Source organism: Mirounga leonina, unplaced genomic scaffold (genome assembly GCF_011800145.1).
Source record: "Mirounga leonina isolate KUSES-001 unplaced genomic scaffold, KU_Mleo_1.0 Mir_127, whole genome shotgun sequence".
NCBI classification, from domain to species: Eukaryota; Metazoa; Chordata; class Mammalia; order Carnivora; family Phocidae; genus Mirounga; species Mirounga leonina.
In genome coordinates, this window is record NW_023270316.1 from 45,342,334 (window position 1) to 45,356,489 (window position 14,156).

The window sequence follows — 14,156 nt, forward strand, 5'->3', positions numbered from 1 at the left end:
ATTTCTTGGAGTCAAACTAATGCTTAAAAAAGATGTGCCTTTTGGTTTGGGGGTTCTGTGGTGTTTGCCATATACCTCACTGCACAGAAATTGAGGTTGGCCGGTGACCTAGGGTCAATCTGACCTGTCCCGTGACCAACTTATCCTAACAAGGGTTAGGTAGCAAGAACTATAACAAGCTTTTAAATGCTAGACCTTTGCCTGCCAACTTTGCAGCTGCTTCACAGATTCCTATAGCAATAGCCTTTATGTACACAAAACAAGACAGACAAACCTGTGCACCTTAATATACCAGCAATAACCAGAAGATGTTGCTGCAGCCTGGACAAGAAAAGGCCCTGTGTGGCCCACTACCAGTTCCCACCAAGGAACCTTGGACTGGGGGAAGTACTAAAGCAGCAGACCTCAACAAATGGGGACTGGGGGCTCCACGTAACTGGGGAACTGCTGTTCCCATGTGATTTGGGGACAGAATCAACGGTCAGGGGTTTCCACCAATTATACAAGAATTGTGGCCCAAACTACCAGCCGTTCCCAATGTTGAACTGACTAGAAAGCCAATTAGATTAGAAGCTCAATGCAAGAGCTGAAGTCAGAACCAAGAGGAATTTACAGCCCTCAGAAATGGCAAGGAAAAACTCAAAAACATTCATGGATACCACTTCTGTGTTTCTGGTTGTTGCCAAAGCTCCCAAAAGTTCACTTTAGATCCCACTGCTGCCACCAAATCTATTAGAAAACAAAATTCGACAGTAAATGTGAAGATCAAGCTGGCTTTATTCAGAAATCTATGGATCAGGCAGCATCCCATCTAGCACACAGTAAGGAGCTTCAAGGAGCTGTAAGAAATGGAAGACTTTTATAGGCTGAAAGGGAGTGAGATGAGGAAAGGGTGTATTTCAGGCAAGGTCACCATCCTTTGAAAGGAGACCAAAAGGGTCTATTGGGCAGATTACCTCACCATGCTGGCCAGGTAATTCCAGATTGATTGGTAACCTTTAGTTACATTCCTGGGTGAGGCTGAAACTGCAGTTATGTTAGGTATAAAGTCTTGGCTTGGTGACATGGGGCCCAGCACAAGTGACTCCATTCTCTACATGTTTCTTTAACAAGTGTCAATTATCTCCTTTATTCAGAGATATCCTTTATCATTCTCTTTGTCTTTTTTGAATTGGGGGAGTAATTGTTTTGTTGTTTTTTGTTTTTACGTAATGGGTTTCAGGAAGAGTCTCTTGGCACTCCCAAAAGATTCTGACTGTATACAAAATGCCCTTTTGCTCTTTTTGTCATTTTTACACATTTTCAATACAAAAGGTAAAATGAACAGCAAAATGAAACTAAGGGAAGACAATTATTTATAGCATCAGTAAATCAACAGTAAGGAAAACCACAGGGAGATCGGCTGCTGGCGGCTGCACGAACTTCAGTTATTGCATAGATTAAAAACATATATTTGTCACACACTTTACTATCCTGTACACCCAGTAGTGCTTTAAAAATTATATTTATGGGTTATTTTTTTTCTCACACCAAAGTAAAGCCATTTCTGGGGTGAAACAAACAGCTACTTAGTAGGTCAAAGTAATAGTTAAGAGCAAAAGGTAAAGAATGGGGAAGAGGGACCAAACTTCTGGAAGACTGACCAGAGGCAGTCAATTTAGGACACCAGAGTTTTGTGTTCTTCCTCCTGTCAAAGCTGCCACAGGCTCACCAGTGACCACAAAAGGCAGGAGCTCAATTTTATATTTCATCTGAGAGTTGGCACTTCCAAGGAGCCAGTGCCCATTAGAACCACAATGTGATGGGAGATCAATACTGACTTAAAGGGAATCATACCTCTTTCTAAACCATAACTGAGATTTCCTGCGGCTGAGAGAGTTTTCCCCAAGGGCCATCAGCCAGGGCCTCAGCCTAAGAAGTATAACAATGGTTGGCTGAAAGAGTTCCTCAGTTGGAGGCCCAGTCGCATATATTTATGTTTACTCTCTTGTCAGCAACTTTCCTAGTTTCCCATGTCTTTTGTGTTACTCGGGGTAAACAAGGGAAAAATTAGCTCAGGATGGTGGGTGTTTTTTGTTTTGGGTTTGTTTTGTTTAGCTTTGTCATCCACATCTATAGTCTGCCAAAGGTCATGTGGGATCCAGCCCTAAGTCTAGTTTAAGGCTTTTATTCTCATGTTTAAGTCCAGGGGGTTCTCTGTATTTAAGAGCCATTCAACTTTTCATTCAGTTTTAGGGAGGAAAAAAAAGAAGCCATGGTGGGACTCCAGAATCAATTCTTAGAATGAGAATCATATGAGGAATTAAATTGAAATAGGGTTTTTTTTGGGGGTTTTGTGTTTTGGGGGTTTTTTTGTCTTAAAGGAAAATAGCGTGTATTCTCACGGTTTATTTCCACAGAAACGTAGAAACAAGATGTGTGGATTAGATTCCCTTACTGACCCACTACTAAGAATAGCAGCTGGTCCTTGCCATCTGTACCATAATCACAATGGCCCTGGGTATTGGCCGTAGTCCTAGATATATCATACTTCCCTTCACAGACATCAATTGTGACATCTTGTAAAGCCCTAGATTTGATTCATAAAATAATAGCACAAGCCTCCTTACTTTGGAGAGTTAAGCAACCATTCTGCTTTGTCTTAATATTTTTAGTTTCCATTTAAAAATGTATACTGATAGGGATTTGAATTGACAGGATATAGAAATCTTTTTTTTTTGATACCCCAGCCTTATCTTTCATAGAAAGAGTACAAGTGTGTCATCTTGTATTTGGAACCGTCTAATTTGGGAAAAGGCAATGAGCCCACTGGCTTCAAATTACGATTTATTTTATGCCTCTGAGCACCTATAGAACGTTCTCTCCAATTTAAAGCATTGTGCCATCCCCTGATGTTTGAAGTGAACCATTTAGAAACCAAGTGCATATTTTTGTGTGGAATTTGTATCTGTAGTTCAGCCCACATGAAGCCACCAATAGCCAACGTTTAAAATAATAGTAATGGCAAAAGTCACCTGGCTTCGAACCAACATTATAATAAAAGTGAACATGCACCTGGGAGCTTCCTTCTACCTGTAAACATTGTGGCTAGTGGCAGTGGGATAGGAGACTCCATCTCAACTTTATCAGCTTTGCAATTTCAGATGCAATATCCTCGGTTCCACAGTTTGGGACTCCCATGACTGGGAACAAAGCAAAGAGAAACTGCAATAGTCTCCCACCTGGAGACTACTGAGGTGCGGAGAGATAAATGTGAGGGCTGGAGTGAAGAGTTGTTATCTAAGAGCTTGAAGCTCAGTCTTAAAGAAGTCCTGGTGCACTTTCTTTTTTATTTCTTTGGTGGTTTCAGGAATGGCCACTTTCCATTTTGTGTCATCTTATCCGTCGCTTCTTATAAAAGATTCTCCACCTGAAACCACAGAGGAGTTAAATGCTAGCTTGGTTTTTCTCTTCTCTGTGGGTGTGCTATAGGAACAAAATAATATTTGGAGTTTCCTTAAAAAAAAAAAGGCGGTAGAAATGCTCTTGCCTGCTTTGACCCACCCAGTGGTAGCCACCTAAGCCTCCAAAGAAGTTCAAAGAGCAAACGGTTAAAGAAAAGCCCAGGCTCTGCTAGGCATTTCATCCTTGGACCTGGCATCGGTTGAGTAAAGGAGGACTAAAATATCCAAGTGGATATACAGTACTTGCTGTTAGCAACACACAGTTTATTAGTGACCTTGACAAGAGCTGTTTCAGAAGAGTAAAGGGTCAAAAGCATGATTGGAGTGGGTTCAAGAGAAATACAGGAAGAGAGGAACCGAGAGAGTAAGAATGGGCAATTCTTCTGAGATGTTTTGCTGTAAAGGCAGTTGACAATTGAGGGAGTAAATGGAGGATGTGGAGTCAAATACATATTTTCTCTAAAGACTGGGGTTATCACAACTTACTTGGATGCTGAGGGGAGTGATCACATGAAAAAGGAAACCTTTCCTATAGAGAAAGGACACAGCTGTCAGAGGGATGTCCTTGAATAGACAAATGACAGTAGTACATGGTGCTCACGGTTAAGGCTCCTCAGAGGGGAGCACAGAAGACCCTAAGGAGGGAAGGAGTCTATATGCAGTAAGTAGATAGATATTGGGGGCAGGTGGAAGCTTATGGGAGTTCTGATTGGTTCTCTGAATGAGTTAAAATGATAGCGAAGGAGAACACATTGGACATTTGATAAGAAAGGAGGAGGTGTGAAATATTTGTCTCGAAGAATGGAAGAATGAATGGACGAGGGGACTGCAGTAGTAGTAAAGGTCGTACTTGAAATTCATTGTCACAATTTCAGTAAGACCCAGAAAGAGAAGGAGCACATGTAGGACCTTGGATGTGCTGTACTGGGGTAGTTTACATGGGTCTGCGATCTGCTTTACAAAGTTATTGAGAGAATTAAATGTGACAGAAAGCATTTTGAGGTATAAGTACAGGATATGATTATTATGAAACTTAGCTTTGAATTACTTAGCACTTTTCCTTGGCAAAAAGCTTTTCAAATTTGTTTAAGACAGCCTTAGTATCTCTAGAGACAGCATTTGGCTTCTGCCACTGATTTACTCAGTAACTAAGTCTAACCAAATGACTTAACCTCCTTTTGCTTTTACCTCTCCATCTATAAAATGAGGGTGGTAATGTTTAAAGTGCAACAAATGCTTTATAACTAAAGGTGCTGTATAAATGCAAGCTGTTAATAAAATGATATTTCAGACCTCACCGGTACAGTCACCAGAAAGTCAGAAGGGTCAGCCTTGGGTGGTAGATGCATCCCTTAAGAAGCTTTTATAGCGGGGTGCCTGGGTGGCTCAGTCAGTTAAGTGTCTGCCTTCGGCTCAGGTCATGATCTCCAGGTCCTGGGATTGAGCCCTGCATTGGGCTCCTTGCTCTGCAGGGAGTCTGCATCTCTCTCTCAAATAAAATCTTTAAAAAAAAAAACTTTCCTAGAAGGGGAAATCAAGTATCTTGAAGCTGGTGTCACCCACATCATTTGCATTAATTCTCACAACTGCTCTTTGATGTTGATTATTAGAACCTGCGACACACAAGCTTAACTTATTAAAGCCAAGCAGAAGTGTGGATTTCAGTCTTCAAAATCCCACCCTTTTCTTTCATTTTGCCACATAGGGAATTGGGCTTGATCCATTTTATAGCCAGAGAAGGTATGCAGTACTTTGTGTTTATTATACGCCCATATTTTAGCCAACTTACTGTCTTCTTTGCCGTCACAACTGGAGCTAGAGTTGCCCAGCAGCAGAATACCAGCGACTTCATTGGCGATGTCATCATGATGGAGTCGTTTACAAGAAATCAAACGACAAGAAAAGATAGGAATGTCTGGGGGAAAAGAGCAATAAGCTGACCAAAGATTTCCACTTAGCTACAAATGCAGTTCTCAGACATTCTGGGGGTGGGAGGGTGGATACCATAAAAAAAAAATAATTTGTGCAGTCATGGGAACTGCAGGAATACTATGACCTCTGTCCGCTTTACTGCAAACACAATATGTACATTATAAATTATAAATCAGTGCTCTGTTAGATTTTGATTTCTGAGTAACAATTGCCCACCTGATAGAGGAGGTGATAAGAAAACTATTTATTTTCTTCCAACAGCTAAAAAGGTGATCATACTTCTAAAATTTGTTGAGATTGTCCAAGAAAGTGTGTAAAATACTCATCCATCACTGGAAGCCCCTGGTCAGGAAATGACAGTGCAGTAAATATCTTCAGCAGCCACCTTTTAATGTACACGCTGTTTTCAGTTGGAATTTTCAGCACTCACATAAAACACACTGTCATGAGTGACTGCTTGTGCTCGAGAGTCATTACTATTGGGATAATGGAACATCTCTCAGCGATTAACCAAAAAACTTTAAATGTCATGGCAAGTTTGTTGAGCTATTTTCAAGCCCCGTTCAAGGTTACATGAATATTGAGGGTGTCTGTTTTTTAAGTTTGAGGTCTAATAACGCATAAGGTTGTGCGATAAGCCAGTTAATTGAAAGAAAATCTAGCGTTCCCTGCAAAAGTCAATCATCTCAAGCGATTGGTCATTAGCTATTGTGACTTTCACCTTCTAGCCTTCCACGCCAGACTCAGTGTCACTTACCAATAAAAGAATATATGTGTGCATATGGATACATGTCTATGAATGTGTGTGTATATGTGACAGATTAGGACATAATTTTGATTTGCTAAGAAGGTTTAATTTGCCAAATGCTATATTTCTTTTGAAGGAAATCATTGAGGTTTTTAAAGACCTAGTAGAAACTTTCCTTTTTGTTTTGTTTTGGTTTTAGAAAAAAAAAAATATTATTCCAACTAATGCATATCTTGGGTCCTAGAGTATGCAGAGGATTTCCTTAGTGCATATTGAGCACCGCTTTGCCCTAGGGCCATTTTGGGCACTGACGTTAAAGTGGTATTTAGAACTGCACCCCCTGCTGTCAGGGAGCTTACATCCTAGTAAAGAGACAGACAGTGGACAAGTAAACAGGTAGATGACGTGTCTGGTGGCTAGGAGTTCTATGAAGAAGGGTAAATGTGTGATGGAAAGGGGCGGTGCTCTTTCTGCTGGATGGTCCTAGAAGGCCTCTCTGCTTAGTAGAGCATTTGAGCAGAGACCAGAAGGAAATCAGCATGCATGCTAAGGAAAGGGTTGTCTATTTATATTTTAGTTTATTCTTAAACTATGTGTATTTATTTCCAATCTACCCTTCTCTGAATATTTTAATTTATCTAAGAGGAGTTGAGAATAATTATTTTAAATTAATGTTTCGTAATGTGCACAGTCCTTGCTTATCACAGTGATAAATTTTCTGTTTCTCTCTTCCTTACTGTAGAAAATCAGAAAGTGCAGTTGACAGAAGGGTCACGTTCACACTACAATATCAATTGCAACTCAACGAGGACTCCAGTCGCCAAGGAGCTTAATTATAATCTAGACACTCATACGTCTACGGGTAGGATCAAGGCAGTTGAGAAGAAGGAAGCCTGTAATGTAGAAAGCAACAGAAAAAAGGAAATGGAACTTCTTGGCTCTGTTTCTAAAAACGAATCTGTTCCCGAAGTTGAAGCCCTGCTGGCAAGATTACGAGCTTTATAAATTAAACTGGTAAAAAATGATTAAGCCAAACATAAAGCCATGCTCCAAGCTATACCACTTGAAAAAAAAATTGCTTTTTATATAGGTGACTTTATATAGTTTAAATTATGATATATGTTAGAAAAATAAAGCTAAATAACATGATTGTAGTGCTTTTTCTATGTACTTGAGGTCTTGGCTTATTCAAGATTGTAATGGGTTTTAATGCTTTTCTTGTCTCCTGGTATTCATGTGTTCTATATTTGGTGGTTAAATTATACATAATGCTTTAGAAAACAGGTAGGTGGCCATGTGTTCAGCAATGTGTCCTGAAGAAAATACCATTTTTCTAAGTCACTAATTTTTACCGTCCTGTTTTCAGCATTAGTGAACATCAAGTCATCATTGTCAACTCTTGATCTGTATCCATACATATTCCATGCATGTTGTTTATATGGGCCCAGGTTTCTCCTTCGCTCGGATCTTCGTGCTATCAGTGTAGCATCAAGAACATAAAATTGAATATGAGAGAGCTGTGAGGAAATGCATGTAAGCTCATTGTTATCTTTGTTGACTTCGTGTTCATTAGACCCTGTAGGAGACTATAAGGCCGTTGAGCACATTTCCAAAAATGATGTACTAGGAATGTGTGCATTCTTTCTTTGTAAAACGCACCTGCTTTTGTATCAAGTGGATGGATACGGTATTACAGTGCTGCCGAAACTCTCAACCGAGAGAGCGTTTTTCCCTTGGTAATTGTGACTCTGGGATCGAATTGCCATTTTGAAACTTCCCAAGTAATGGGGGTTTTTTTTTTCTGTGAACAAACCTGAAATTGCAGTTTCTTTGATCTGACCATAAGTTTAACAAAGATCTAAAGTGTGTCAAGGAAGGTTTTCCTATGCAAATGTTGCAATTTTACCTCATTTGGGGCATCACATTAACTCAATCCTATATTAAAGAAAATGCTACTTGCACTAAGTGAAAAAAAAAATGGGGGATTTTTTTGTAGTTAGCATATTCTGTAGATAAGCTGTAACTAGACTGCGCTCTGCTGTCTATCTAAGCATCTATTTTGCTTTATTATGTGAAGTAAATGCTCTTTTACCTTCAGTTAAAAAGCAGTTATGTGGAACCAGTCTGGCGAGGTCCACTGCTTTTTATTTCCTTGTTTAAGTTGCCACCTCCTTTCAGCTCCAAGTTAATAAAGTTAATTAATTAGAACTATGAACCAGGCCCTGTTTATAGACATTGGGGAATGATGCTATCCACAGCCTGTGTAGGAAGAAATTGTTCTCCTATGTATTGCTGAAATAGGAATTGCAACTGGATGGCAAAGTGCATATTTTCCTGAGAACAAATCTTCAAAATCAAGAAAGGTGAAGGACATTGACACACTTTAGCAGACAGGACCCTAACGGCAAGAAAAGAAGCTGAATAAAAGAATACTGACTGTCGGTTCTTCATGTGATTCTGTAAAGACGGGGGCTTTTCAGAAACAAAACAAATTCAACCAGATAGTTTGGACATACCAGGTGGCAGGTAAACACTCTGGAAACATGGGGCCAGGGAGGAGCAGCCTGGCAAGTAAGGGGAGGTAACGACGCAGACCCCCAGGGGCAGAGACATGCAGGCAAGGCCTTAGCCGGAGCCATCAGGCCCCAGAGCATCTGTCTGCGGGAGCCGAAGGACAGCCATCTAGCGGGATGAATGGGAGTCCAAAGCTAGCAGAGCACCCCCTGGGGCTGGACTCCTGCAGGTCAGCAGCCCACTCCCTCCCCGTCGCTGACAGGAGTCTGAGCAGGCCCGAATAGAGGGCCTTGTTTTAGATTTCCTCTCCACAGCTAGAGTTCACAGCGCTAAGGGCCAACCAAGAAACAGATCAGTTTCTGCAGCAGATATTTCACTGATAAATGCGCCTTCAACAATGGGCGGGAGGGTAGGATTAGGGTTTTATGAAAAATTCTTAATATTCCTTTAGCCAACTATAGCTGGAAATTATAGTGATGACCTTTAATTTGAGGGCAGACATTGAGATACAATTTCATGTTTCTGGGCAAACAATCTATTCATTTGAATCACCAGGTAAACTTGAAGCCAAAACACAGCTCAGCACCCTTGATAAAGATGTTCCATCCATGCCAGTGACAAACCCCAAATAGGTTCTCACTCCCTCTCTGGTCAGTGTAGAGAATTTGGCAAAAACACACAGACAACTAAGTGATCACTGAGTTGTCCAAAAGCAAAGACCTGCTGCTAATAAGTTTTCCCAAATATCTGAAGGGATTTAAAAATAAGGAAATGATCTAATCATACAGCACATCCTATCTCCCCCACCCCCCCATTATCCTCAGGGGATACATTCAAAGACAACCCCCCAGGGGATGCCTAAAATTGCAGATAGTACCAAACCCTATATATATTATGCTTTTTCCTATACAAAGTTTATAAATTAAGCACAGTAAGAGATTAATAGCAATAACTAATAGAACAATTATAACAATATACTATAATAAAAGTTATATGAATGTAGCCTCCGTCAAAATATCTTAATGTAGGGGTGCCTGGGTGGCTCGGTCGGTTGCGTGTCCAACTCTTGATTTTGTCTCAGGGTCATGGGATCGAGCTCCATGTCAGGCTCCATGCTCAGCACAGAGTCTGCTTGAGTTTCTCTCCCTCTGCCCCTCCCCCCACTCACCTTCCCTCCCTCTCTCTCAAATCTTTTTCTTTTTTTTTTTTTTAAAGATTTAATTTATTTATTTGAGAGAGAGAGAATGAGAGACAGAGAGCATGAGAGGGAGGACGGTCAGAGGGAGAAGCAGACTCCCCGCCGAGCAGGGAGCCCGATGCGGGACTCGATCCCGGGATCCCAGGATCATGACCCGAGCCGAAGGCAGTCGCCCAACCAACTGAGCCACCCAGGCGCCCCTCAAATAAATCTTTAAAAAAAGAAAATCAGTGTACTATACTCACCCTTCTTTTTGTGACATAAGATGATAAAATGCCTCCATGATGATTTGAAGTGAGGGGAATGACACAGACCTAGTGTTATGCTACTATTCACCTCTGACATTACGTCAGAAGGAAGATCCTCTGCTTCCAGACTATAGTTGAACCACAGATAACTGAAACCATGGAAAGTTAAACCAGACATGGAGGCAGGGAGGGTACTACCCTATATGCATGTATGTCCTTTAACATTTAAATATTTAAACAAAATATATCAAAGTTTATATGAAGAAGTAGACATTTCAGTAATTTATACCAAAACTTTCTGAGTTTCCTAGTTAAAAACTAAATCATTTAGGCTATAATTTATATCTATGCTATATTTCATCTTATTAAACTCTCTTTTATGGGTAAGCACAGGTGGGCTGGGAGTATATTTCATGGTTACTTGTGTGCCAACCATTTGTACTGACTATGTAACTTTTCAGAAGTGACAGCTCCTAAAAAATAAACCGCTAATTTGATTGAAACTCAAAAAGTGGCATTCATATTTTCTTCATATTATTAAAATTTTTTAAATCCAGAAATTGTAAACTGGCAGCGTAACAATACTCAGTTTTGTCTAGTCATTAAAATTAGTTATGACGTGTCCTTGCCAGGCAAGAGTGTTCTTAAAATATGTCCTGGGGCCAAACCGTGAAGCCATTTTGCTCTAAGAGCTATGCTTTAGCAAAAACACAGGAAGTTGCCAAAGAGCCACAAAACTGGATGGCATTTCAAAACTGAATCCAAATCTCCCCATAAAATGAAAATAATGTGACCTAAACCATAAAAGTTCATTATTCCTAAACACACCTTTGCCTTTTACAATGGGTATAAGGAGAGTAGATCTTGGGATTTGGAAAGATGGCAGAGTAGGAGGGTCTTGAACTCATCTCCTCCCACAAATACATCAAGGCTGCGAATACATGGAGTGCAATTCACTCAGAACAACCTGAGCCTAGCAGAACAGCTATTCCACAGCTAAAGACAAAAAGCCATGTTGAGAAGGGTAGATGAGGCAGAGACACAGTTGTGAACAAAATCCCCAGCACAGCGACCCACAAACAGGGGTGGTAGCACAGGCAGGAGGTCCTCCCTGAGGAGCAGAGGGATCAAGCCCCATATCCAGACACACGCACCCTACCTCCCTATGGGGATCTGCACTAGGAGGATGAGCCCTCAATTTCCGGCTTTGAAAATCAGCAGGACCTAACTCTGGACAGCCTGAGGGTGATACGAAATGGAAAGTCTGTTCTTAAAGGCTCAGGGAACTCTATCACTCACTCCAACAGTGAACCAGAGACAGCAATTTGAAAAACGCCTGGGTTATACCTGAAAGAAATTTTAGGTCATGTGCACCCTTCCAGAGCAGCTCCTGCCTCAGGGAAGTGGAAAGCCAGCCCCACCAACCAGCATACTCAATAGCTGCATCCAGGCCTCTCAGCCAGCCACACTGAGGGCTACCCCTGTCCAACAGTGTGCCCACAGCAGTCACAGCCGGCCATTGCCACCAGCTGGGCTGAGGGTCAGCCACACCCACCAGTGCACCTGTGGCAGTCATAGCCCAGTCATGACAGGACAGAAAATGTCTGTGAATGACACATTAGACCAGATAGACTTCACAGTTATATACAAAACATTTCATTCAAAAACCACAGAATAAGCTTTGCGCAGTGGCAGTATCGTAGCCAATGAGGTTTATCCGAGGCGCGATTATTGCTAATTGAAAACTTTTCCCAAAAACCACAGAATATACATTCTTTTCAGGGCAACATGAAACACTGTCCATGATAGATCACATGTTAGGCCACAAAACCAGTCTGAAAAAAATTAAGATTGAAATCACATCAAATATCTTTTCTGACCACAACATATGAAACTACAGATTCATTACAAGAAAAACAGAAAAAACAAATATGTGAAGGCTAAACAACATGCTACTAAACAACCAGTAGGTCAACCAAGAAATCAAAGAGGAAATTAAAAAAACACATGGAGAGAAATGAAAATGGAAACAGTGTCTAAAATCTTTGAGATGCAGCAAAAGCAGTCCTAGGAGGGAGGTTAATAGTGATACAGATCTACTTCAAGAAGCAAGAAAAATTTCAAGCACTCCAACCTTACACCTTACACCTAAAGGAATTACAAAAAGAACAAAGCCCAAATTTAGTAGAAGAAGGGCAATAATAAAGACCAAAGTGGAAATAATAGAAAAGATCAATAAAACTAAGAACTGGTTCTTTGAAAAATAAACAAAATTGATAAACCTTTAACCAAATACATCAAGAAAAAAAGAGAAGTAACTCAAAGAAAATCAGAAATGAAAGAGCAATACTGTCAACTGAAATAAAACCAAAGGACAACCAACACCACAGAACTACAAGGAATCGTAAGAGACTACTATGAAAAATAGGACCAATACCAACAAATTGAACAACCTAGAAGAAATGGATAAATTCTGAAAACAATTTCTAAGATTGAATCAAGAAGAAATTGAACAAATAATTATTAGTAATGAGATTGAATCAGTAATCACAGAACTCCCAACAAACAAAAGTCCAGGACCAGATGGCTTCAAAGGTAAATTCTACCAAATGTTTAAAGATGAATTGATGTCTATCCTTCTCAAACTAAAAGAAGAGGAAGGAGCGATTGCAAATTCATTCTATGAGGCCAGCAGTACCCTGATACCCAAACCAGACAAAGACACTCCAAAAAAAGACAACTATAGACCAAAATCCCTGATGAACATAGATGCATACATCCTCAACAAAATTTTAGCAAACCAAATTCAACAATACATTAACATTCACCACAATCAAGAGGGATTTATTCCAGGGATGCTGGAATGGTTCAATGTTTGTAAATGTGATATATCACATTAACAAGAGGAAAAATAAAAATCAGATAATCATCTCAATAGATGCAAAAAAAAGCAGTTAACAAACTATAACATCCATTCATAATGAAAACTCTCAACAAAGTGATTTTAGGGAGAATGCAATAAAGGCTATATGTGACAAACCTTAGCTAATGTCATATTCAATGGGGAAGAACTGAAAATTTTTCCTCTAAGATCAGGAATAAGACAAGGAGGTCCACTCTCACCACTTTTATTCAACATAGATAGTACTGGAAGTCCTAGCCACAGCAATCAGACAGAGAAATAAAAGCATCCAAATTGGTAAGGAAGAAGTTAAGTTGTTACTTTTTGCAAAAGACACAGAAAACCCTAAAGACAACAACAAAAAACAAAAAACAAAAAACAAAAACAACCCTATTAAAACTAATAAATGAATTCAGTAGAGTTGTAGAATACAAAATCAATATACAGAAATATTTTGCATCTTTATACACCAGGAACAAAGCAGAGAGAATTTTTTTTTAATCTCATTTACAAATGCACAAAAAAAATAATAGGAGTAAATTTGACAAAGGAGAAGAAAGACTTATATCCTGAAAACTATAAGATAGGGATGAAAGAAATTGAAGACAACAGAAATGGAAAGATATACCATGCTTATAAATAGAAAGAATAGTTAAAATGTCCATAGTACCCACAGCAACCTACCAATTCTCAAAATACAAATAGTGTTTTTCACAGAACTAGAATAAATAATCCTAAAATTTGTATAGAACCACAAAAGACACCAAATAGCCAAAGCAATCTTGAGAAAAAAGAACAGAGCCAGAGGTATTACAATACTAGATTTCAAAATATACTACAAAGCTACAGTAATTAAAACAGTATGGTACCAGTACAGAAATAGAGATCAATGGAACAGAATAGAGAACCCATAAATAAATCCACACTTACATGGCCAATTAATCTATGACAAAGGAGGCAAAAATATACAATGGGGAAAGACAATCTCTTCGATAAACAGTGCTGGGAAAAACAGAACAGCTATATGCAAAAGAACAAAACTGGACCACTTTCTTACAACTTATACAAAAATAAACTCACAATGGATTAGAAACCTAAATGTGAGACACAAAACCATAAAACTCTTTATGTTTTCCATAAACTCTTAAATGAAAACATAGGCACTAATCTC

At 39.6% G+C, this 14,156-nt stretch overlaps 1 protein-coding gene and 1 pseudogene across 1 annotated transcript in view; both read left to right on the plus strand.

Annotated features, from left to right (window-relative positions):
- Positions 1–8,211, plus strand: part of DIAPH3 (diaphanous related formin 3) — a 485,828-nt gene extending 477,617 nt beyond the window's left edge. The window contains exon 28 of the mRNA XM_035003260.1: positions 6,866–8,211. Within this exon, the coding sequence (XP_034859151.1) occupies positions 6,866–7,128 (263 nt within the window). The 3' untranslated portion in view covers positions 7,129–8,211. The remainder of the gene's footprint in view (positions 1–6,865) is intronic.
- Positions 8,212–11,760: 3,549 nt separating this feature from the next.
- LOC118009740 lies at positions 11,761–11,867 on the plus strand (annotated as a pseudogene).
- The last annotated feature ends 2,289 nt before the right edge of the window (positions 11,868–14,156 follow it).